At 42.8% G+C, this 24,044-nt stretch overlaps 1 protein-coding gene across 3 annotated transcripts in view; it reads right to left on the bottom strand.

Moving 5' to 3' along the window:
- LOC102452866 (pinopsin-like) overlaps positions 1 to 24,044 on the bottom strand; it is a 106,278-nt gene that overhangs the window by 57,523 nt on the left and 24,711 nt on the right. For all 3 annotated transcript variants that reach the window (XM_089775400.1, XM_006114559.5, XM_006114560.5), the window contains one exon: positions 10,379 to 10,704. In XM_089775400.1, coding sequence (XP_089631526.1) covers positions 10,379 to 10,704 — 326 coding nt within the window. The remainder of the gene's footprint in view (positions 1 to 10,378; positions 10,705 to 24,044) is intronic.

Here is a 24,044-nt window from a genome sequence, read left to right as displayed (position 1 = left end):
AGATAGCAAAAGGAAATCTTCTTCCCAAGAACCATTTCTTTTTTACAGTGGATTGATAGAGCACCTGATCCTGATCACACTCATTTTAGTTTTGTGTGCCCATAGCTAATTGAATTCAATGAAGTTACTAAAGATTTAGGATTATCACATTTCTCCCTTGCTGTCTCCATCCCAGCAATGAACGGAAAGGACCTATGCTTTGCTCATAAATAACCGAAGGTACTGAGAATGATCCTGTCATGTGCGTGTAAACATTAGGGTTACGTCTACACTGGCATTCCTTTGAAGTAGGAATCAGAGATACTCCGGAAAAGGGCTTATTTTCCGGAGAATCACGTCTAGACTGGCGCTTTTCTCCGGCTTATCTCCAAGCCGGAAAAAAGTGGCAGCCATGTTAATGTAAATACCACGGGGGATATTTAAATCCCCCGTGGATTTTGCTATTCCGATGTGCTACATTAGCATCCCTTTTCCAGAAGGGATGCCAGTGTAGACACAGTCTTAGATTGCATTTATTAATTAGAAATACGTTACATTATACCAGCTGAATGTTTCCAAAGATTCCTAAATTAGATGCAAGAAGTGACTCTCCAGACAAAATCTGGTATGTCCAAATACTTTAGAAGACTTTCTGCATTGATTGGATTCACCTTGTATTAGCCTGTCAGATAACAGCTAGACAGCTGAACATTTGGCTCTTGCAGCGATATAAAGAAAAATCAGATGTTACCCAGCTATCTTTATTCCTTGACTTTTCAGCTTTTTACAGAAATACTGGATTCAGCAGCTGTAGGCATACTGCCTTGGTATCAATTCTGTACATATGCTTAGACCCCTTTTACAGTCACAAATAATAAGCCATGAAATCAGTGTTCACACTAGCCTAACTATAACAAGTTCTTCTGTTCACTTAGGGCATGTCTACACAGCAGGGCTGAAGTCAAATTAAGCTACGCAACTTCAGCTACATCAATTGGGTAGCTTAAGTCAAAATAGCTTAGTTTGGCTTTTGGCGCTGTCCACATAGCAGGAAGTCAAAGGAAGAACACTGTTCCTTCGACTTCCCTTACACCTCGTGAAATGAGGTTTACAAGAGTCGGAATAAGAAGTCCTCCAGCTCGACATTATTTTGAAATAAAGGCTTGTAGTGTAGACCCACACTAATAACGCTGCTGTGTAGGCATACTCTTACTGGGCCACCACTGACAACTCAGAAAGAGTATAAGGACAGTACAAGTTATATCTTTAAGAGCTAACTGAACTAAAAATTTCTCCTTATAGGTCTGCAGAAACAACCTTTTAATTCCATAGGCCTTACTACAAAGTCAGGAACATAGGAACTTACTCAAAGATTAATTAACACTTGCTTTATATTCATCTTCTTAAAGAGAAAGTTGAGGTTATAAGGAGCAGGAAAGAATATGCAAGAGACTGCTATTCAGCAGATAAAGAAAACTTCAAAGAGTTCTTTCTGTAGGTTACTTCTTTGTTTCTCCTGCCCCTCTCTGCCATAAAACAGGGATAATAACCAGCCTTGTAGACTGTGGGGGAGAGAAGCAACATGAAGCCCTTAGGGAAGAAATGAAGTAAAGTCTACAAGGAAGCCTTATCATTGGAGCTGAACAGAGTCATCAGTGCCAACACACTCAGAACTCACACCACACCTTAACCTTGAAGAACTAGATTTGAACAGTTTTGGTCTTGAGCCTACTGAAATTAGTGGCAAAACATCACAAACACTTCAGCTGGCTTAGGAACAGATCCAAAATATCCCTAAAAATCTCCAACTTTCACAAAGGCCTGGTATAAGTTACAAACTCAGGTTGACATAAACCACCTTGTATTGGCCTAGTTGTTAACAGGTTTACACTTAAAAGCTGTCTCATACCAATATAAGGGCACTGTTACACCAACACAGTGGCTGTGTCTAGACAGCATCCCTCTGTCGACGGAGGGATGCAAATGAAGCACATCGAAATTGCTAATGAAGCCAGGATTTAAATATCCTGTGCTTCATTAGCATAAACATGGCTGCCGCTTTTTTCGACTCGGAGTTTTGTCGACAGAAAACGGCAGTCTAGACGCAGATCTGTCGACAATAAACCCTTTTTCGACAGATCCTATATTCCTCAATAAATGAGGTTTACAGGAACTGTAAAAAAAGGGGTTAATTGTCGAAAGATCCACATCTAGACTGCCATTTTTTGTTGACAAAACGTGTCGAAAAAAGTGGCGGCCATTTTTATGCTAATGAACCACGGGATATTTAAATCTCGGCTTCATTAGCAATTTCAATGTGCTTCATCTGCATCCCTCTGTAGACAGAGGGATGAAGTCTAGACGTAACCAGTAAGACTATCTTCCCAAGCAGAATTGTATCAGGTCTAGGTGGACACAGTGGGTGTGTATACACAGCAAACTTATTTTGGAATGATGTCTGTTATTCCAAAATAACTATGTGAGCATCTACACAGCAATTCTTTTATTTCGAAATACGGGCAGTCCCCGGGTTACGCGGATCTGACTTATGTCGGATCCGTACTTACGAACGGGGCTTTTTTCGCCCCGGCGGACGCGGGTGGCAGGACCGCCCAGACGTGCCGCGGTCCTGCCGCCCGCGTCCTCCAGGACGAGAAAAGCTGCTCCGCGTCTCCCTGGTCTGCTGGGGGGAAGACCCCCAGCAGACCAGGGAGACGCGGAGCAAAGCCGCGGAGGACGTGGGCGGCAGGACCAACCCAAAATAGCTATTTTGGAATAGGCATTATACTTCGTAGAATGATGTTTACAGAAGTTGGAATAAGCCTTCTGTTATTTTGAAATTACAGGCAGTCCCCAGGTTACGTACAAGATAGGGACTGTAGGTTTGTTCTTAAGTTGAATTTGTACGTAAGTCGGAACTGGCATCCAGATTCAGCCGCTGCTGAAACTGACCAGCGGCTGACTACAGGAAGCCCGAGGCAGAGTTGCTCTGCCCCGGGCTTCCTGGAATCAGCCACTGATCAGTTTCAGCAGCAGCTGACTTGGAGATACCTGGGGTAGAGCAGCTGTCCCAGGCGTCCAGATTCAGCTGCTGTTGAAACTGATCTGCGGCTGATTCCTGTAGTCAGCCGCTGGTCAGTTTCAGCAGCGGCTGAATCTGGATGCCAGTTCCGACTTACGTACAAATTCAACTTAAGAACAAACCTACAGTCCCTATCTTGTACGTAACCTGGGGACTGCCTGTAATTTCAAAATAACAGAAAGCTTATTCCAACTTCTGTAAACATCATTCTATGAAGTATAATGCCTATTCCAAAATAGTTATTTTGAAATAAGGCGTGTGTAGATGCTCCACTTCTGCTATTTCGAAATAGCCCCTCAACAGGGCCATTCTAAGTTATTCCTCCTGGGGCTCTAAATTGAGATAACATGTTTACATTAGAGAAGGCTGCCTTGGACTAATTTTGAGGTTTCCCTGCAGTGTAGATGTGCTATTTTGAAATAAGCTATTTTAGAATAACTATTCCAGAATAGCTTATTCCGAAATAACTGTGCAGCATAGACACAGCCAGTGTGAGCACAGACACTGCGTTACCTAACAGTTCTCCAACTTCTGTCCCACAATACTGCATACTGACTGCTTTGGTTACAGTCATGAACTACACTGTCTAGGGGTAATGTAGTCTGAAAGTGCCCCTCCCACTCCAAAATCCCTGAACATTTCTGAAATGCCTTTTCCTAATTGTCCAGCTGAGCAAGCACAACTACCATCTCTCCATTGTTGTGTGCAACCACCCAGCTAACCATGCTGCTTACATACTCTGGACACACTCCTGCCTGGAGCAGAATGGAGATACTGGATCTCTGGGGCCTGTGGCAGCTTTTACGAAGAGCTGCATGCCATATTTGGTGGGGAAGTCACCATGACACAGTGCTCCTGACCAATATACTATTGGTATATCCAAGGAGCCTAAAGGGCAGGCAGCTGGGGGAGAATACACCTGTACTACAAGTCAGGACCTGTTTTTTAATCCACTGCAAGCCATGAAGTTGAGAATGGGCACGCCTGAAGCAGGGGAAGGAATCTTAGGTAAGTGTAAATAAATTTCCCATTACAGTTATCAGTCCCCCAAACCTTTCAGAACAGTTAAAATTCAATAATTAGTTTAGTTCCACCAGAAGAGGGAATGATACAACAAAGAAAGAACAACTGTCTATTATCCTCTAAGGTAGGATGGAAAGATACAGATCAATTGGTGTATGTACACAGTGATGTCCCTCGTAGCCTCCTCAGACGCAATGAAACTTTCACCAGGTACCTCCATTCCTCCCTTGAAAGTTTCTATGGCTTTCAGCCTCATTTCTTCCTCCACAGTAGACCACTTTCCAATGCTAATTGATGACAGCTTCAGCAGACATCATTGCCTTAAACAGGCTAGTGGTATAGGGGCTCAGGTAACTTTGAGACACCAGCAGTAACCGTGCTTTCTCTCTCTGGCTTTGTCTACACTGCAGGGTTTTTGCACAAGAAGCCTTTTGCGGAAAAGTTCTTGCGCAAAAACTTCTTGCACAAAAGCACGTCCAGACCTCAGTGCATCGCAAAAGCGATGTGCTTTTGTGCAAGAGAGCATCCACACTGCATGGACACTCTTGCACAAGAAAGCTGTGATTGCCGTTCACAGAATGGCCATCGGAGCACCTGTGCTTTTTCCAATAGAGGTTTCTTGCACAAAACCCCTCCAGAGTGTCCAGACCTGCCTTTTTGAACAAAAGCTGTAGTGCAAAAAGGAGTTATTCCTCATGAGGAAAGGAATAACTCTACCGGCAAAAGCCCTCTGTCCTGTCGATTTACTATCAAAAGAACGCGCTTGAAGTGTGGACACTCCGCCAGTTTTTGCGCACAAAAACCTTGTAGTGTAGACATAGCCTCTCTCTCTGCCTTCCTTACCTTCAGAAATGAGAACTAAAACCACCACCATGAGTTGGAAACTCAGGCTAGGGCCATTGCCCTATACTCAGTTCCATGCCCCAAGCAAGTCTCTCCTTGTTCCCTAACCCTGGCAGTCATACTCATTATGGCTGGTGTGGTTAGTGATTCTGTGAATAAGCATTCTAAATCAGAATTGCCAATAAACATGTCTTGTTTAACACGCTTGGGGAGAAAAGGAAGGGGGAGATTTCTGGGTATTAAGTGTTGCTTTCAGTATATACTCTGCTGACAGTCGTTTCCCCTCCACAACAATGACAGACCCAATGAGGAGAATAAAAACTGAGTATTCTGTGAGATCCTGCAAGCCAGTGCTGGATCACACTTTGAACAGTGGGCTGGGAGGGTGAATATTGCAAAGTGCATGGAGAAAGAAAGAGGAAAAAAGGGTAGAAGAAGGAGAGTTTAGACCACCAAGTTTATCCACAAATGTTGGCATACAGTACGCATAATACTGTGTGATGAAATAATCTATACTTTACCTATCCTCCCTCCTTTGATTAATCTTTTGAAGAGGATATATTTTAGTACTGACTCACTTGAACAGTTTTTCCCAATGCAGCCTTCATATAAAGTCTATCATATCCAAATGGGCCTGACAGTTGGCTAGGCTCTCAAAAATATTCTTTCTTTATGCATTCCTGAATGTTTTAAAAGACTGTGTATGTAATCTGACTTTAAACTGTTTCAAATAATAGGGCCATAAAGCACAGGAAGCAGTCATAAATCACCAATTCACAATCTTTCCTGATCTTCAGATCTCTGACATTGTTTACCAACATCGGAAGTTTCAAATCCACCTAGTGTTCTCAATATCCCCTTCTATTTCTTTGGTTCTAATCTGGAATTCCTATAATACTTTCCTTTTAATTCTTTAATAAATTATGAAAGACATAATAAAACAATAACACTGCTCAGTTTTTTGTCTGGAGGACATGCCTGCTGACCTGCAGCCTTTACCAAACCTCCCTGCTCTAAAACAGACAGTGTGACATTTAAAGAATATTTTCTAGATGTGGTGTGTCAGTGTGTGCAGGGGCAGATGACCATTCTGCGGGGCCCAGGGCAGCCCAATTTTTCAGGGCCCCCCTTTGCCACGGCGCATGCGCGGTGGCACCACGGTGCATGTGCGGGGCTTCTTGAAGCGCGGGGCCCGGGGCGGCCGCCCTGCTCGCCCTGCCCTATATCCGCCCCTGAGTGTGTGTACTGAAATGCAGGCATATGGAAGTTCATATACACAAAGATGTAAATATATGTAGCCTCCCATTATGAGACACATTCCTAATCTACCATGAGACTGGCAGCACATAGTCTGACCAACCAATCAATCCCAGCCATCCAGTATAATTTTTGCAGGAAACCTGTCCTAACGTAACATACTTTTAAAAAAAATGGCCAAAACTCTTCGAGACCCTTAAATCAGAGGCATACTGAAAATAGATGAGTCATCTTTTTAGTTATATTTAATGTTATTTGCTTCAAAAAGGTATTTTTCCAATATTGATACACAGATTCTACTGATATGTAACTTTCTCTAAGTTTATTACATTCTTTGGAAATTGGTATCATTTACAACACCTACTTGTGAATGAAATTCTTGCAAAATTTTACCAATGAATTACTTACACATGACTACACAGAGCACTAATGCCTAGTATACCAGAAAACTACAATATCCTGTTACATTTTCAAAAGGAAAAGAGAAAAGTAGACCCACAATTACAGCCCCTAAAAATAAAATGTAGGCACCATGCCAGTCCTTGCATTATCTATTCAATGTCTATTAAGATATTTCTTCTACTTTAATGAATTAACATGACAGGATTAAAAGTGGCATAACTCCTGTGTTCCTAATCTCAGGGTATAATATAATTTATGCATGTAATTTTCTAATGTACAAACTTCTTTCATAGCTTATAAAAATGTAATAATGCATATTTTAGAAAACTTGCCAGCAGCTACAGCATAGTTATTTTGCTTATTATAGTGTGCTGCAGACCTACATTATTCCTAACATATTACTGGTAATGTTACAAAAACACTCACCTTTTCATCTATAAAATAAGAATATTGTTCTGCTTTCTGATAGCGGACTCTTTTCCTTACTTAAAAAGTAACAACATTAAAATGAATTAGTAACCTCTCAAATATTTTTCTATTACCAAAAATACTGCCTTTATTTCTGTATAGAAAGGAGCCAATTTCTTATCACCCCGCAGCTCATCTGTATATTCAACCATAATGTTGCCTAGCATTTTACAGAAGGTAACTACGTAGAGTGAGATTACAAATAGTTAGATGACATGAAACTGGAGGAAAAAATCCCTCTATCTTATAAGAAAGATTGCTATAGAAAAAAATGGAAAGTGGTAAAGAAGTTATGGTAGAAACTTCTAGAATCAGGCCCGGCCCTTGGGCAAGGCGGTTGCCTTGGGCCCCACACATTCAGGGCCCTGTGCTTCCCGGCCCCACCCACCCAGTTGGGAGCCACGCAGCCGTGCGGCTCAGTGTGCTGCCTTGGGCCCTGCACACTCTTCAGCTGGGCCTGCTAGAAACCATATGGAAATCTTCTGAAAAGTCATATTACATGAATGTATTACAGCAAATTCATGCCACTGAACATTAAGCACACATTATGAATGCAGTCAGGATTTTGTTATATTATTTTTCAGCAATAAGAATCATATTCAGATTTTTTTTAAATGTTGACAGGATGTGAATTAGATGCTATGGCTGGCAGTCCAATGTTTATCTGATACATATGTAATATTAAACCATTAATGTACAGCTGGATCTATATGTATTTTATGTATTGATATGATTTAATCCAATACGGTTATTCCTTTGTCCTGAATTAATTTTAGCTTACTGAAAAAATATGCACGACTCCAGTTTGACTCCTTCCCATTTCCACCATTTACAAGAAATCCATGTATCTCTAACCTAAATGTCCCAATGTTTTCCATTGAATGATTCCATAAAGTCATTAATCATAGGATTGGAAGGGACTTCAGGAGGTCATCTAGTCCAGTACTCAGCATTCATGGCAGGACTAAGTATCTTCTGATTTAATCAGAAACCAGTCTTTTTTAAAAGCCTCAGTAGAAGGTTCATACCTCTGTTATGGTCAATTACCAATAAAATCTATAGTTTTTCTATACCACATGCTGCAGAAATCCCTTTGGATCTAAATTCATTGTGGCTATGGATTGCACATGAACTTTGTCTCCAATATTTTGCTCTTTCAACATGCTCATTATTGCAAGTTCAGATCAGCCATGTATGTGTGAGAAGAATATTACTCATTTTTAAAAACAGAACTGCCAGTAAAGTGACACTGGTAATTATAGCAGTACTCATAAAATGAGGAATATGCCAATGGTTCTCAGCTAGAGGTCTGTGTGAGCAGGTTTCCGGGGGTTACCCAAGCATGGCTGGATTAGATTCACTAGGGCCAAGGGCAAAAAGCTGAAATCGTGACATGTGAGACTGCAGCCCGCGGCCGAACTGAGCTTCTTGCTGCCTCCTGTAGAGTGGGATGTCAGGCAAGTGCCCTCCTTACTATCTCCTAACACGAGTTCTGGCTTTTATATAAAAAGCTGGACCATGGAATTTTATAGCATGTTGGAGGGGGGCCTTGTAAAGATAAAGGTTGAGAACCCCTCACAATGTATTTGTACGCTCCGCTGGTGGGTGACAGTACCAAAGATTTAGCGAAGCAAGAGATGAATAAGAAAATGATACTTTTATGATCACTGCTAAGAGTATACAGGAAACGCTTGCCATTTGTGGTGGGTGGTGCTGGCACCACTGCGAATAGCAAAATCCACAAATACTGGGGGCCACAGCTCCCCATCCCCGGGGTGAGCTCCCCATAGCTCCTGAACTCACGGTGCTCCCAGCAACTGCTAGGAACTCACCAGACAGGAGAGAATAGCAAGTGTCTACTGTATACTCTATTTTGGGCCACCTCTAGGAGCTTGTGTACACAGGCACAATTAATTAATGAAGACTAATTAACTAATGGTGTAAAACAAATCCCTAAAGATTAAGCTAAACCAGGAGCTATGGCTACTTTACTTCTGAATGACAGCATCCACACAGGGAATTAAATCTTTTTAATTTCATGCCTTTCATCTTAATTTTCCAGAATGTCCCCATATAGACAAGATCTAAGCCAGGGATTGGCAACATATGGCATGCATGCTACAAGGGCATGCAAGATGATTTTTTGTGGCATTCACAGCATGGTGTGGGGGCCTGTCAGCCTGGCAAGCAGAGCGGGCAGCATGACCCTGCGCTGGGTTTCACGTCCCTGGGGCATGCAGCTCCCAGGAGCTAAGGGGTTAACACCCTCCCCCCTGCTATGGGTTCTGCCTCCCGCTCTGGGAGGGGGTGGGGCTGGGCTGCTCTGCAGATAGGGGTGGTGTGGCCAGTCACACGCTGCTGCCATTTCCATGGGGGAGCTCCAGAGCGTAGCCTGTAGGTGAGGGACAAGCCCCAACAAAGGGCTGGGCCAAGCAAGGAACTGACTCTGCCCCACAGTCCCTTCTTGCCCCAGCGCTGCTCCTGGGCGGCAACGAGTCCCAGCACTGCTGCCCTGACAGTGTGTGTCCTGGGGGCACAAGGATGTGTGGGCAGGAGAGGATGATGCCTGGGTAAGATGTGAGGGCGCAGGGTAATCACTAAGAGGGATGGGGAAAATTAAATCTTGGCATGCTACTTCTGAAAGGTTGCCAACCCTTGATCTAAGCATTCTCTCCTCATTCCTTATTCATCACTATACTGCACCACAGTCCCAACAGTGCCAGGATTTCACTGTGTCCTTTCTTCCGGCCAGCTTTGTCTGAAGCTAAAATTTAGAGTGCCAGATGATCCAGGCTGCTCTGTAAAGTAATGAGAGGGGGAATCCCAAGGAGTCTTTTTATTTAAAATCATTTTTTTAAAAGTGTATCAAAGAGAGAAAAGATCAAACTCCTCTTCACTGCCTATAGTGGAGTTACATGAGTATTGAATTAGGACCTAGAGTTTTAAGAGGCAGAGCATATTAGAATGTCATTTACGTAGGACTGAAATGGGGGAGAAAGGTGAAACTGAAGGCCCCGTTGAGCTGACTGCAGGGCTCATTCCAGTGCATTGACTTATTTAATATCTAACATTTTGCTGTTCCATTTTGTGAATTTGAGAGCCAGCATGCACTAGAGATACCCAGACTTCTGTTTCAATTAAAGAAAAACTATAAAAAAAAACCCGACACTTAGTGAGGTCCATCTTCCGTCCCCAAAACTTTTTCTGCCTTTTTTTCATTCTTATTAGTACCACCGCTTAAAACCAGATACTGAAAGGAAAATGAGTGCTCATAGAGGCAGTATCTCTCAGGTATACTGTCTGTATTTAGCTACTGTAGCTTACCTGTTTCACAGCATAAAGGAGACTCCCGTAACAGTATATCATGACCGTTACAGGGATGACCAAGCAGAATATGAAGAGACAGACGATATAGGATACAGTCTCAGCTGATTCGGAGGTCCAACGTACTGAACAACTTGTGCCGGCCCCCTCAAGCCCATAACTGCTCCAGCCAATGAGTGGTGGTACTGTCCAGATCAAGGAATAAAGCCAGGAGCCCCCAACTGCTAGCAGAGCCTTCTGATAGTCAGAGCCACGTTTGTTACACAGGGTGAGGGTACTATACCGTTCATACGACAGGACAGCCAAGGAGATCAGGGACACAATGCCTGCAACAAACCAAACAATTTAGGGATTTAGTACCACTGTTTTGTATGGCATCACTGTCACAGATACGATAATAATCTGGACACACATCATTGAATAAAGTTGTAACCTTATTGAATTATGCTTAAGTATTTTAGGAGTACATTGTAATGAAAGAGCAAATGTTTTCGTACTGTTGAGGGTAAGTATGAATTACTATCGAGGAGGGGAACCATAGTCCTCTGGGAATTAAGAGCAGCGAGAGGGGGATTAGGCAAATTCACTCATATGTCAACATCCTCAGAGAGGTGCCACCAACAGTGAGAGTCTCAAAGACACTGGTTCAAACTGGATGCTCCCAGAACCAACAGTAAAAGAAGACTGTCAGTTAAATACCCTAAGTTAAACCTAAGTCAACTCGGGGACTTCCCTCTGATCCAATAAACAGACAGGGCTTTCTGTCCACGAAGGAGGCCAGGGGGAGGAAAGCACAATCCTTAGGGAAGGGTTGGAAGGTCTTTGGCTCACTCAAGCTCTATAAGAGGTGGGAGCTAGTCCTGAGCTTAAACTTTGATGAATTTATGATCAAGGGAAAATAAGTTATTTTAATACCACTTTACACTTTTTTGAACTTAACAAAGTTCTCTTTTGAAACAACACAGAATAGACGCTCAACTACTAACTTAGGACTCGGGGATTATCAACCATGATAAAACACAAACCCCCAAAACACATTTTCCTTTAGAATATTGCATAGGAAACCATTTCTCTTATCTACACAGAAATGTACACACATCTATAATGTACCAAAAGTAGGGTTGCCAGATGGTTTCCAAAAAAATACCAGACACACTTGCTATTACATCACAGTCTACATTACATCTTATTGTGTGGGGCTTGAAGGTCTAATCACCAACCAGAGTACTTCCTGGAGTGTTGGAATGGTGTTTGATAAACTGATTAGCCTGTGTGTAGGTTCTTTCATTGTTTTTAATATGTTTTCTCAGTAATTACAGTAGACTTCCGATAATCTGGCAACTTTGGGACCTAGGTGGTGCGAGATTATAGGATATGTCGGAGTATCAGGAAGTACTACATACTCCCCACCCCCACCCCAACCTTATGCTCGGGTCCCAGAGCTGCTGGTATAGCCACACGTCTCCCTCCAGGCACTGAGGCACGTGCGCTGAGTATCCGGCTTTTCAATGAGCTGGCAGGGACGCCAAGCGTAACCCAATTCCCCTCCCCTTTCCCTTCCCCGGAGCCAAACACCTCCCCTCCCTGCTGTAACACACGAGAGTGGCTGACCTGAGCGGTTCCGGGTTCCGTCCCGGTTCCAACAGGAGCACTTGCCATTTTGATGCCGGACTATCAGGAGTGCCAGACAATTGGGTGCCGGACTATTGGAGTTTTACTATACTTCACTTTAACAATAAATGTGCTAGCGTATAAAGGGCCGTGTGGTAACTTATCTGTAGCAATTACACTGTGTGCCTATGTAACCCACACACCTAGTGGGCATAGTGTACTCTCCCATCTAGTGGCCACATAGAGAGAGAGTATTGAGTCTGCTCTACAGCCTTAGCTAAGAGTTGGGTTTTAGTTCATGAGGTAGAGGCTCATGTACTAAGGTCCAGAGGTCCCAGGTTCATTTCCACTTGGAGACAACTGGGCTCTGCTGGCATTATACCAATTCTGAGGAGAGAAGAAAAGCATAGGCAGTCTGTCTTTTGCTGGGAAGATTGCGGTATAATCAGGGAACTGCACAGCCTGAAAATACCTCACCTAACCCTGGTCTACACTAGGGAGTTATTTCAAAATAACAAGCAGAGCATCCACACTACCAAGCCCATTATTTCAAAATAACTACTCCCCAGAGTCATTTAGAATAATTACTCCCCAGTGCTTCTTGGGGCTCTCAGTTGAGGTAGTACACCAACACTAAGAGAGCCTGCCTTGGACTAATTTCGAGGCTTCCCTGTAGCGTGGACACACTATTTTGAAATAGTTATTTCTGGAATTATTTCAAAATAAGTTATTTTAATACCACTTTACACTTTTTTGAACTTAACAAAGTTCTCTTTTGAAACAACACAGAATAGACGCTCAACTACTAACTTAGGACTCGGGGATTATCAACCATGATAAAACACAAACCCCCAAAACACATTTTCCTTTAGAATATTGCATAGGAAACCATTTCTCTTATCTACACAGAAATGTACACACATCTATAATGTACCAAAAGTAGGGTTGCCAGATGGTTTCCAAAAAAATACCAGACACACTTGCTATTACATCACAGTCTACATTACATCTTATTTAGAAAATACCAGACATTTATAATTTCTCAAGTTGTTTCCCGAACAGAAAGCTCAAATACTGGACTGTCCAGTTCAAATCCAGACACCTGGCAACCCTAACCTAAAGCCATTTTAGTTTTACTTCTCTAGTCTTTTCTCTGATACAAAAAATATTTCTACTTTTCTCTGCAGAACCTGGCCAGTGATATATGTGATCCCAAACTACAGAAGTTCTAAAAAATTATATTCCTACTTTTGTCCCAGTAAGACTTTAAACTGTGTATTGTATTAGAGCATATAACAGTGTTGCACCGAATATCAGGCCATACTGAGTCCTGGTACTTTTAAAAACAGTAGCAGTGGGTGTGACTAGGTGGAAATTTAGAGAAGAGCAGGACAAAATATGGAAGTGCTAATGGGGATTGTCTTACGATGGCATAAAATATTAATACATTGTGCAAATTGGTTAAATAAAGATTAAGCAGTTGTGAGACAACTAGCTTTTGAAGACCCCATATACTTCTGAAGTGAGAAATGATTGTACAAGGGGTATAAAAATGAGCAGTAAGATAAAATTAAGAGGAGCAAAAAATGCAAACAAACAAAAAATCCAGGATTATTAACAGGGAATACTTCCTAGGAATGAGAAGTATTAGAATGGAATAATTTGCGAAGTAAATAATGTAAGCCCTTTCACTTTAAAAAGTAAAAAAGTTTAAAATAAGACCAAAGTAGAAGAAGATGCACAATAAGGAACAATCTTATAGCAACACAGAGGGGCTACGTCTACATTGGCATCCCTTTCCGGAAAAGGGATGCTAATGTGACGAGTCGGAATTGCAAATCCGCAGGGGATTTAAATATCCCCCGCAGCATTTGCAATTACATGGCTGCCGCTTTTTTCCAGCTTGGGGATAAGCCGGAGAAAAGCGCCAGTCTAGACGTGATTCTCCAGAAAATAAGCCCTTTTCCGGAGGATTTCTTATTCCTACTATCAAGTATGTTTATAAAATAAGAGGGTCTACCTAATGCAATATAAATCTCAACTCTTGGGATTTTCTTGTTGTGAGTGTGGAGCAGGGGTGGGCAATAATTTTTGGTGGGGGCCACTCCAAGATTTTGGAAAGTGGTCAAGAGCCACACTTTCCTGTAGAGAAGATGCAGAGTCTACGATGAAAGATAGGTGCAGAAGGGCAAATGGGGTAAGGGACTGGGGTGCAGGAGTAAGGGACTGGAGTGCAGGAGATGACATGAGGTCTGAGAGGGAGTTTGGGTCAAGGAGGGGGTTGTGACCTGGGTCAGGAGATTGAGGTGTAGGATAAGGGAGGGAGTTTGGGTGCAGGAGAGGATTCCGGCCAGAGGGAGAGGTGAAGGAAGGTGTACAGGGTCTGGGAGGGAGTTGTGACTTGGCGTACAGGGGTGCAGAGGGTTTGGGTGGTGATCTGGGGGAGGGAGTTGGGGTGCAGGAGGGGCTGGGGTGCCAGAGGCAGGCTCTATGTCTAGACTATGCTGAAGTTTCAAAAGAGGATATGCAGAGCTTTCGAAAGTGAAAGTAGTCAGGATGTGTTTTTTCTGAAACCTCCCCTTTCTCGAAAAGCTGCATAAACCTCATTTTTTGAGGAAGAGCAGCTTTTCAAAAAAAAGGGGTCGGGGTTGCCAAAAAAAAAAACGCGTCCCGACTTTCACTTTCGAAAGCTCTGCTCATCCTCTTTTGAAACTTCAGCATAGTCTAGACATAGCCTACACTATGCCGAAAGCTCTGCTTTCGAAAGTCAGATTGGAAGAAGATATGCAAATTACCACGGAATTTGCATATCCTCTTTCGAAACTTCAGCGTAGTCTAGACGAGCCCTGTCTCCCAGCCAACAACTCTGCAGCACCCTTAAAGCAGGCTGGGCTCCCTGCCTGCTGCAGCCCCAGACCACGTGAAACTGCAGGCTGTTCCCTCCACGTGGCTCTCAGCTCTGGGGGGGGGGGAGGAGATTTGTGCTGCCCCTGTCCCCCAGGCCAATCTCTCAGTTCTTATTGGCTGGTTGTTTCCAGCCAATAGGAGCTGAGGATTGGGGAGGGGGCGGGGAGATCACAGGAAGTCTCCCACTCCCTGCAGAGCAGAGATCTGCATGGACTGCGCTTTAAACCGGGGCAGCTGTGTACTTGAGGGTCCCCGTAGGGTGGTCTGTGGGCCGGATCTGGTGGCTTGGTCTGGAGTTTGGTTTTATTTATTTTGTGTGTTCTTGGGGGGGGGGGTTGTTTTTGGTTTGTTTTTTGGGGTGGGGTTTTGTGTTTTTTTGACAACAAGCAATGGCACAACAACCTGGAGCAGAAAGTTTCTATTTGAGCGTGGCCATTGTCAGGGCTTCCATTCTGAACTTTGGCCCAGGCCTACAAAAGGACCTCAGCACATATGTCCCACTATCATCAATCACTTTTGAGTTTGTTGGGGGGGTTTTTTGCAGACAAGATTTGCTCAGCAGCCATACAGAGACATCATTTAAATTCCTATCAGCTACATATTAGATTACCATAGTTTTCTTAAGACTCCCTTATGGCCTGTAACTATGCTGGTGACCCCACCCTTCTAGGAGGTTTTAGGACTTGTCAGGAGACATTGGCTTCCTGCTGACGACTCATTGCAGCAGGTGTGGCTCACTAACTCCAGCCTGAGTAAGCGGGAGATGGGAGAGTCCCTCCTATAAGCAAACCACGTCTCCATATTTCAGGTGTATAAAAGAAAACTAGCAACTCAAAGCGTCTGATGACCGCACTATTGGATACTTGCTAAAACACACTTTAAAATCTTTCCATATTTTCCCTACATACATACAAAAAGAGTGAAGTGACTTATGCACCTGATGCTTTTTGGTATGCAACAAAAGAGCTAGGAGGCTTCACTCATTTCCTGAGTGTCTGGGTAGGTTTCAAAGCCACATGAAAGGGATGAAGATCAGAAAGAACCACAGTGAATTCTTTGATAAAGATATTGCTCTCTCATGTAATTTCCTCCTGCAATTATAATGAATTTCATAATTTAAAAAATTATCTGAACACTTCAGGTCAAGCTATGCGTGCTTATTACAAACAATTCAATTACCTTGTTTTAATACTTACATGATATATTTTCAGCTTAATTACTACTTGCTAATTTACAAGATATTATTAAAAATTGACTAATTAATTTGGATTAGTAAAGAACTGACCCAAAACTTTGTCCAAAGCATTAAATAACATTTCATTAAAAGTTTAGTAGGTTTGTTACATCTTTATTTTCCCCTAATTTTTTTTTCACTTTTGTATGCCTCTTCATTGCTCAGCCTCCTGAAATGGAAGGGCTGAAATATTGCTATACAGTACTACAAGATTTTTAGCCCAGCTTTGCAAATCCAAGAGGTATGAACATTTTAACTTTTTAATAAGCCTCAGTATTAGAATAAGAATAAGTATGTTTAGAGCTACTCATTGAGTTCTACTTGTGCTGCCTTTATGAACTAAGAAATTCACCTATGAACTGCAACTTTTATTAGCAACGAGATGTGACCAGTGATGAAAATTACCTCCTTTTTAATAAATTGCAACTTTTCCATGCCTCTCAATACAAACTTGACTTGAACATGTTGTATTCTTTCTTGATACATTCCATGTAAGCACAATTAATGCTAATAGAAACTGTGTATTTATCAACAGATTGTCTCCATGAGAAAGCTGTACCAAATTAATTAAATCTGTTTCGGGTAGACAAGACTTCTAGTTTCATTTGCATGTTCAGCCCTGGTTATTTTCTGATTGCACATTACTGAGTATTCCCATTTCTGTCTGATTCATTTCCACATTGATGAAAAGAAGTGAAACAGTTTTTACAGGGTCTTCAGAATAGGTATTTGAGAGGCTTGATTTCCAGATGCTGTTTTACTCCCAAAAATATGATGGGCATCAGTGGAATAGAGTTTGGGACTTCCAATGGGCATGTCTTGCTTTCATTCCTGCCTGAAGCCAGAAAGGTTTCCTGAGTATGAAATTGGTCAATGTGGTGGAAGAAATAATTCATGGATTAGAAAGATAAGTACAGACACTACAAAGCATCAGAACGACTGAGGAGTTCTTGGACAACCACATTTAAGAAGAACCTTCAATTCGAGGAAGAAAGAAAAAGAGGAAGAGAAAAATCAGAGAGGAGGCTCTGCAGTTCATAATATTTACTTTGTTTTCAGTTTTATATTATTTCATTGTATTACAAGTCATTAGTAATGCGTGTTATGATATAGTATAATAGTTGAAATATTCAACTTTATTTTAAAATAATTAAGGGCAGCAGCTACTCAGTACAGATGGACCCATCTTGTGTTATTTTCTAATCTAAATCTCCTGTTTATTACAATGCAGCAGGTGAACAACTTCAATATTTGAACAAGAATACGTAATGCACATTATGCTAATTAATGGAATATGACTTCTCAATAACCTGGAAAAATATAAAAAACAACTGCTCCTCTCATTAGTACACTGAAGGTGTAGAATGTCCAAGTGATCCTCTTGGAGATGCTACCCGTCCCACAGGTGGTGATGGAAGACAGAAGGCAGAAAATTGTTGAAGAGAACTGCTGGCTAGTTCACTAGTGTTAAGGTACAAGGTTTTCATTTTGTGGAAAATTAGCTCACCTGGCATGGGGAAAGGAGGCAGTGCAATTTGGTCTTTGGATATATAGAGAAGCAATATATTTGCTGTCTTATTATCTATCCCTTTCCTAATGAGTCCCAACATTCTGTAACTTTTTTTTACTGCTGCTGCATATTGAATGAGTGATTTCAGAGAGTTACCCAGAATAACTGCAAGATCTTTCTTGAGTAATAACAGCTAATTTAGACCCCATCATTTCATATGTATAGTTGGAATTGATTTCCAATGTGTATTACTTTGCATTTATCAACACTGCACACAAATCTCTTGTTAAAAGAGCATCATTAAGTTTGCAAAGTCTAAAGGCTAAGAAATGCCAGGATTAAGGCTGCCTACAATCACATAATTAAAGGCATACAAAAAAATTAGTGTTGTATGGGCAACCTCAATTCTTATATTTTCTAACTTTTCAGTGCTTGACTTTGGTGCTTAGTAAAGCTATTTTTATGTAGATTTACATGTGAAGTTATTTATTTCTGGTAGTATGGTTGTTTCCAGGCACTCTAATCAACCAATACACTAACACCTAGTGAACAACAGATTCTGCACCAAAATTGCTTAGCCTCTTTCTATACTAATTACAAAATGAATGAATGAGCGAGCGAGCGAGCAAGCACTAGGTTTCAGCTAGTACAACATTGACCTAAGTCAGAATAAGGTTTAAAATTACATCTGAACGCAATATGGGGACTATGCATTTCCAATGTGTACATACAGTATTATTCATGGAGGCTGCTCAATGATTTTCATTGTTGTCACATACATACATTGCCTTGTCTTGATAGTTGTTTTTCAAAAGCTAGCTAATTATCATGTGCTCTGGTCACATTGCCATTCAAAACTGAGCTGACTATAATCATGGTCTTGTTAGCTAGTGCAAATATTTTATCAGCATGGCTTCAGGTTCTAATTGGCTAGCTAGCTTTCATAATGCTATGCTATATATGCTAAATGTAACTCCCTAGCCCCTATTTCTCAATATAATAAACAAGCATCAGACAGAATTCTCTCTAAATGAAGTGTCAAACACTGACATAGAAGACCAGTAATTAGCTAAATTGTATCTCAGGCATGGGGAACTTCCTGTGTGGCAATTAGTTGCAGGGAACAGATTGTGTAAGGATTTCAAATTAATATCACAAACTAGGACATTCATCCATTTACAGAACTCTAGTACCAAGACCCCACACCACCAGCATGCTCCTGTCCCCTTTCCCCTGGTCAGACACCCCACCCTGAACCTGCTTCTGCCCCCTCCCTTCTGGCCAGACACTGCACCTTCCCTTGCTCTTGCCGCCTCGCCCTGGCCAGACACCATACTCCCACAGCCTGCTCCTGCACATTACCTTCCATCCAGACCTTACCCCCTTACTCTCTCCTGCACCCCACCTCCTGCCCAGATCCCGCACCCCCCCCCACAGGCAGCCTTGTCCCACATATTAAACCCCTCATTTTTGTCCGAAGCCCAGAACCTGGGGGAAATCCACAAAATCCACTCACCCTAGAACCCCAAAAGAGTTAATCTGGCCTATAGGAAGTCCTGAACCTCAGTCCTCCCAGTCCCTCCCCCACAGATGGGGCTGAAGCGCCAGAGGAGTGAAGTGTCACCAATCAATGAGGGTTGGGGCTTTAGAGGGGTTTTTTTCCTTCTCACTTGCGTAGTCCCCAACTGATTTTTCTGTGGTCAGTGGCCCAAAAAAGGTTCTGCATCCCTGTCATAAATAAAGAAAACATGGGAACTTTTTGTGTTGGACATAAATTAGTATTTTATTTTATTAAAATGAAGTCTGATAAACTAACATGAGAAAGTTAAAGCACTTAATCTGTTTAATAATTTAAATTCATATTTCCTTTCTTACTGGTTAAATTAAACCATTCTCTCTAGCTGCAGCACTAGCAAAATGGTTTGGGCATAATTAGGTAACAAATGGCAAGTTTCCATTAACAACTGGTGGTCCACAGAAAGGTTTGCACTGAGCCAGATGGGCAACGGGCCAAAAAGTTTGAGAACCACTGATCTAGTAGAGTCCTGCAAAGGTTAGTTCTGGGTACTATTCAGTATTTTTACTGAAGACTTGGATAATGGAAAGAAGAATGTACTTAGGAAAAGTGCAGAAGACACCAGACTGGGAGGGGTTGCAAGTACTTTGGAAGACTGGATTAGAACTCAAAATGACCTTGATAAACTGGAGAACTGGTCTGCAATCAACAAGATGAAAGTCAATAGCGACAAAGTACATCATATAGGAAGGAAAAATCAAATGCATAACTACAATTAGGAAATAACTGGTTAGGTGATAGTATTGTAGTTGAAAAAAGGCTAAAATAATTCTTGGCCATATTAACTAGGGATATAACATTCTAGTTAAAAAGTCCATTAAACTGGTTAACTGTGATCCCACAGCAGGGGGCTGCTCTGGATGCCACACTATGCCATGGGTAGGGGACTGCTCCAGCCCAGATGTGCCTAGCCAGAGCAGCTCCTAAGTTCCCACCCTCCACTGGTTAACCAGTTACCCCGGTAAACATGCCAATAAAGTGCATGCCCACTGGGTAGCCAGTTAACTGGTTAATCCTCTACACCCCAATATTAACAGGCGTGTAGTATGTAAGACATGCAAAATAATTATTAGGGATGTTAAAATGTGTGTAATTAGGTAACCATGCAACTGCTGAAAATGTTAGTGGTTACTGTTACATGTGGGGCAGCAGGCAACTCCCACCTGCCCCTCGACACACTGCTCCCTCTGAAACAGAGGCAGCAGCGTGGGGAAGCACAGCAGGTGACTCCTTGGGAGCTGGTGTGCGCGGGGAGCCAGCTTTTAAATCAGCTTCTAACGCATACCGGGAGCCTGCGTGTAACCATTAACATTAACTGATAAGCTCAGACTTATCAGTTAACTGTGTTCATGGTTACACTTTCACATCCCTAGTAATTACCATTCTATTTGGCACTGATGAAGCCTCAGCAGAAGTCCTGTGTATAAATCTGGGTGCCACACTTTAAGAAAGATGTGGACAAACTAGAGAAAGTCCACAGGAGAGCAACAAAACTGATGCATGGTTTAGAAAACCTGACCTATGAGCAACAGTTAAGAAAACTGATTGAATGAGATAGGTGTTGGCTTCTGCTTGAGCTCTGGACCAGCCCTTGATTAACCAATCATGGACTCTCTTTCTTCTGAGAAAGGCATCTACTACTACTATGCAGACTCACAGCAGGACTGACAGGCCACATGGAAGAACCTCCAGCTAGTCGTGTCCTTAGTTCACTACACATTTTAGGAAATATCTGTGTCCATGGAAGATAGAAATTGTGGAAGTTAGTAAGACTGAAGACAGCATACCAGTCTCCAGTACCCATCGAGGGAATGAGAGAAGCCAAGGAGACCATGTAGAACCTTTAGTTCTTGAGACAGCGGCTGAGACAACACAGTTCTAAAATTGGTCTGAGACCACCTTTGTCTTTTGGGATTAGTAAATGGTAGGAATAGAACCCTACTCCTCTCAGGTGAAAGAGAACCTTTTCCATGGCTCTGACCCAAAGAAGGGATTGGACATCTTGCTCCAAATGGTGCTCATGAGAAGAGTCCCTGAAGAGGGATGGGGAGAGGGGATGAGAAGATGGTAGCCAACAGAAACTGGATGGTGTAAACCAGTTCTAGTGTGTGAGAACCCAGCAGTCTGAAGTGATCTGAGTCCAGGCATCCAGCAAGTAGGAGAGGTGGTTGGAAAACAAAGAGTATCATGGACCCAACAAAAAGGGATTGCAATGCTGACCTCGAGAATTTCATCAAAAGAAGCGCTTTGAAAATCCTGAATGCCTGGGGCTGGACTGCATGGGACCTGCAAAGGAAGACAGTGAAGGGTGTCTATACCAGAACTCCCTCCAATTTTGCCTCTGTCTGCATGGCTGAGAAAGTAACAGCCTGTACAACAGCCATTCTGTGTCTTTGACTCTGCTGGCATGTAGCGCTCCAGAGACTTCAAGATTGCCTTTGAGTCCTTGAGGCCATGCAGCCAAGCAACCGGTTGCTCTGAAAAGAATGATGATCTTTTAAAGACAAAATGTCTTCTGGACTGCATATTGTCTCCCTGACCACTTTTGCTTGGATCCACAAGTTCAAGACTACCTGCTTTATCAGGTACTGGGATGCTTGTGGTAGGGAGACCTCAGGTGTCACTATTGTCTCATTTGGAGAGGAGAATGCGGAGGTTAAAAAACTGGCTGAGGAGCCTCCGTTGGTTTTCTGGCATCTGCAGGAACCTGCTAGGGTGCCTTCCTGAAGCTTCGTGCCATGCTCTGTTCTGGAATCTAGATCTGGAAGCTCTCAGCACAGTACTGGTTGTGCCCTAGCCTCTGAGATGACAGAGTATGAGTGCCTTGAGGGGGTTCCCTGAAGAGGGGGGGCACCCCCAATGGTTCCAAAAAGGCACTGCATAGATGCCAATGCCCATGGACCTGCTGCCCAAACATTTGGAGGTACTGCTGAACTCAGGGCTGTGGTAGAATAGAAATGGTCCTGTAAACAGCAAGATGCCAACGCGGGGAATCATAGAAGACTAGGACTGGAAGGGACCTCGAGAGGTCATCGAATCCAGTCTCCTGCACTCATGGCAGGACCCATTACTATCTGAATAAGATCCTCCTACCAGATCTGACTAGCTGCAGTGTGGAAATGAAGATAGTACTGTGCCTGTTGGTAAAGAGAAGGTTGCTGGGGTGGAGATCTTGAGGCTGTCAATGGGAGGATCATAGAACAACAGAATCATAGAACACTAGAACTGGAAGGGACCTTGAGAGGTCATGGAGTCTAGTCCCCTGCCCTCACGGCAGGACCAGGCACTGTCTAGATCAGGGGTTCCCAAACTTTTTGGCATCACGCCCCCTTTCGGATTTTTGAAACACCACCCACCACCCCCCGCAAAAAATAGCAGCAAAACTTGTTGACCAAAAAAAAAAAAAAAAAAAAAAACTGACTTGGGGGAAAAAACTTGATGGGGAAGGGGGGAACTGGTTCGCCTTGCACACACAGAATTTCTTCACCACCCCCGCCACTTTGGGAACCCATGATCTAGATGCCTACCCAACCTGCTCTTAAAGGATTCCCTTAGACAGTGGCCACAGCACCAGGCAAGGTTCTTGTGTTCACTCCCTGCTGCTCAGTTGTACCAGCAGTAACAAATTCTTGACCCTCCAGTGACACTGCTGCCAGTAGGGTGAAACAGTCTCCAGACACTACAAATCCCCCCAGACTTCAACAGAACCACACTACAGGTGATACACCGTTTTCCTTGAGGAGGTAGCTCCTGTGTGGGTGACGGGTGCTTGTGACGGCACCAGATTTGCACACACCTCATAATGCTGTGCCAGGGATGAAGAATGCCCAAAAACAGGTATTGTTCTAATCTTGCTTCCTGTCACCATCAGCACTGGGCACCGGCTCTTCTCTTGATGCTTCTTCTTCAGCATCGGAAAAGAGGAAAGTGTTGAGAGCCACGAGTCCCTGGAGAAGCACTCCGCACCAAGGCTGAGGTGCTTGGTGCTGAGCCCAAACGCATCTAGAAGGAAGTCGTAAGTGTTTCTCCATGACCAGGACCCACAATTTTGCAGTTTGGTCCTTCATGGTCCAGGGTCTAAAGTGGCTGCACATTTGGAAATGGTCTTTCCTATAAGCTTTCCCCGAGTACTTGAGACAGCTTGAACATAGGCTGCTCAAAGGCACGGACTTAACGCAGGGCAGGTGGGGCTTGAAACCTGATGACCAAGGCATGTCCTAGCACTGAGGAAGTGGACAATCCCACTAAGCAAGCATGGGAGGCATCCAAAACTAATTTATAAATACTAAACTATTTACACTCAAAACTAGGAAAAAAAACCACATAGGAGATGAATTGCCTGAGCAATGAGGGGTTTGAACAACCACCACGAGCAGTAAGAAGGAACTGAAGGGAAGCAGGGTTGACAAGGCCCTTTACATGGATGCTATGAGCACGCAACCCAATGGATATCAGTAGGGGGGAAATTTCAGCAACTGTGCTCGGTGGGCACACCCCTACATTGGAAGAGACATATGCAAGCACTCAAAGAAGAACTGTAATCTCTGTTCCTGGAAAACAATTTGTACAGCAATTCCAGTACTGATAATGCCTTGTACACCAAAGCTCTTTGAAGGCTCCATTTTAAGATTTCAGAATTAATTCCGCACTGTCAAAAATCACTACTTCCTATCTGATTCCGTTATATAACTAATTTGTTCTGATCCAGTGAGAGAGGACCTTCTTTCAGGGGAAATAATTTTGTTACTGTTTTTAAACGAAAGTACATTTTATGATGGTCTCCCATGGGAATAATGCACTGAATGCATGAAATGCACAGTTTAGCAAT

Source organism: Pelodiscus sinensis, chromosome 1 (assembly GCF_052426305.1).
Source record: "Pelodiscus sinensis isolate ZL-2025 chromosome 1, ASM5242630v1, whole genome shotgun sequence".
Taxonomy (NCBI): domain Eukaryota; kingdom Metazoa; phylum Chordata; order Testudines; family Trionychidae; genus Pelodiscus; species Pelodiscus sinensis.
Note: the sequence above shows the minus strand (reverse complement) of the source record. Positions and strands in the feature narration are given on the sequence as shown.